Below are 1260 nucleotides of genomic sequence, written 5' to 3'. Positions count from 1 at the left end.
CTGCTTGCCCGAATGCATCCACTGGTGGGTGCTGAGCACGTAGACATCCCCAAACCCTTCCTGCAGTGCTGGCAGAACTATGGATGCTCCTGTGTGTGGATGCACTGGTGCTTAGCCAGGAGGGAGGAGCAAGTGAAGCTTTGCCCACAGTCTGAGCACCTATGTGACTTGTCCCTCATGTGGATGCGCTGGTGTTGGGTCAAGTGGGAGGAGCGAGCGAAGCCCTTCCCACACTCGGGGCACTGATATGGCTTCTCCCCCGTGTGGATGCGCTGGTGCCGGACGAGGTCAAAGGAAAGGGCAAAGCCCTTCCCACACTCAGGACACTGATATGGCTTCTCCCCTGTGTGGATGCGCCGGTGCTGGTCCAGGTTCCAGGCTTGGGTAAAGCTCTTCCCGCAGTCAGGGCACTTATATGGCTTCTCCCCTGTGTGGATGCGCCGGTGCTGGTCCAGGTTCCAGGCTTGGGTAAAGCTCTTCCCGCAGTCAGGGCACTTATATGGCTTCTCCCCTGTGTGGATGCGCTGGTGCTTACCCAGGTAGGAGCCTTGGTTGAAGCTTTTCCCACACTCAGAGCACTGATATGGCTTCTCCCCTGTGTGGATGCGCTGGTGCTGGGCCAGGTGGGAGGAAAGGGTGAAGCTCTTCCCACACTCAGGGCACTGATATGGCTTCTCCCTTGTGTGGATGCGCTGGTGTTGAATCAGGCTAGAGGAGTGGGCGAAGCTCTTCCCGCACTCAGGGCACTGATATGGCTTCTCCCCTGTGTGGATGCGCTGGTGCCGGACCATTAGGGAGGCTTCGGTAAAGCTCTTCCCACACTGAGGGCACTGATATGGCTTCTCCCCTGTGTGGATGCGCTGGTGCCGGACCATTAGGGAGGAAAGGGTGAAGCTCTTCCCACACTCAGAGCACTGATGTGGCTTCTCCCTTGTGTGGATGTGCCGGTGCTGGGCCAGGCTGGAGGAGAAAGTAAAGCTCTTCCCACACTCAGAGCACTGATATGGCTTCTCTCCCGTGTGAATGAGCTTGTGCTTGGTCAGGGAGGAAGAATAACTGAAGCTCTTGCCACACTCAGAGCACTGATATGGCTTCTCCTCCGTGTGCATGCGCTGGTGCTGGACCAGGTGGGAGGAATAACTGAAGCTCTTCCCACACTCAGAGCACTGATGTGGCTTCTCCCCTGCATGGATAACCTGGTGTTGGACCAGCTTGGAAGAAGAGATGAAGCTCTTCCCCAACACCGAGCAAAGATGACGC

General features: G+C 57.1%; 1 protein-coding gene across 1 annotated transcript; it reads right to left on the bottom strand.

The window, feature by feature from the left end:
• Positions 1–6: 6 nt before the first annotated feature.
• Positions 7–1196, bottom strand: LOC102369228 (zinc finger protein 135-like; the record flags this gene model as incomplete). Its single annotated transcript, XM_025212384.1, has 2 exons — positions 7–415; positions 500–1196. Coding segments are annotated over 2 exons (1035 nt in total), but the record flags the coding sequence as incomplete, so codon positions are not given.
• Between the last annotated feature and the right edge of the window lie 64 nt (positions 1197–1260).

Source organism: Alligator sinensis, unplaced genomic scaffold (genome assembly GCF_000455745.1).
Source record: "Alligator sinensis unplaced genomic scaffold, ASM45574v1 scaffold1329_1, whole genome shotgun sequence".
NCBI lineage: Eukaryota > Metazoa > Chordata > Crocodylia > Alligatoridae > Alligator > Alligator sinensis.
Note: the sequence above shows the minus strand (reverse complement) of the source record. Positions and strands in the feature narration are given on the sequence as shown.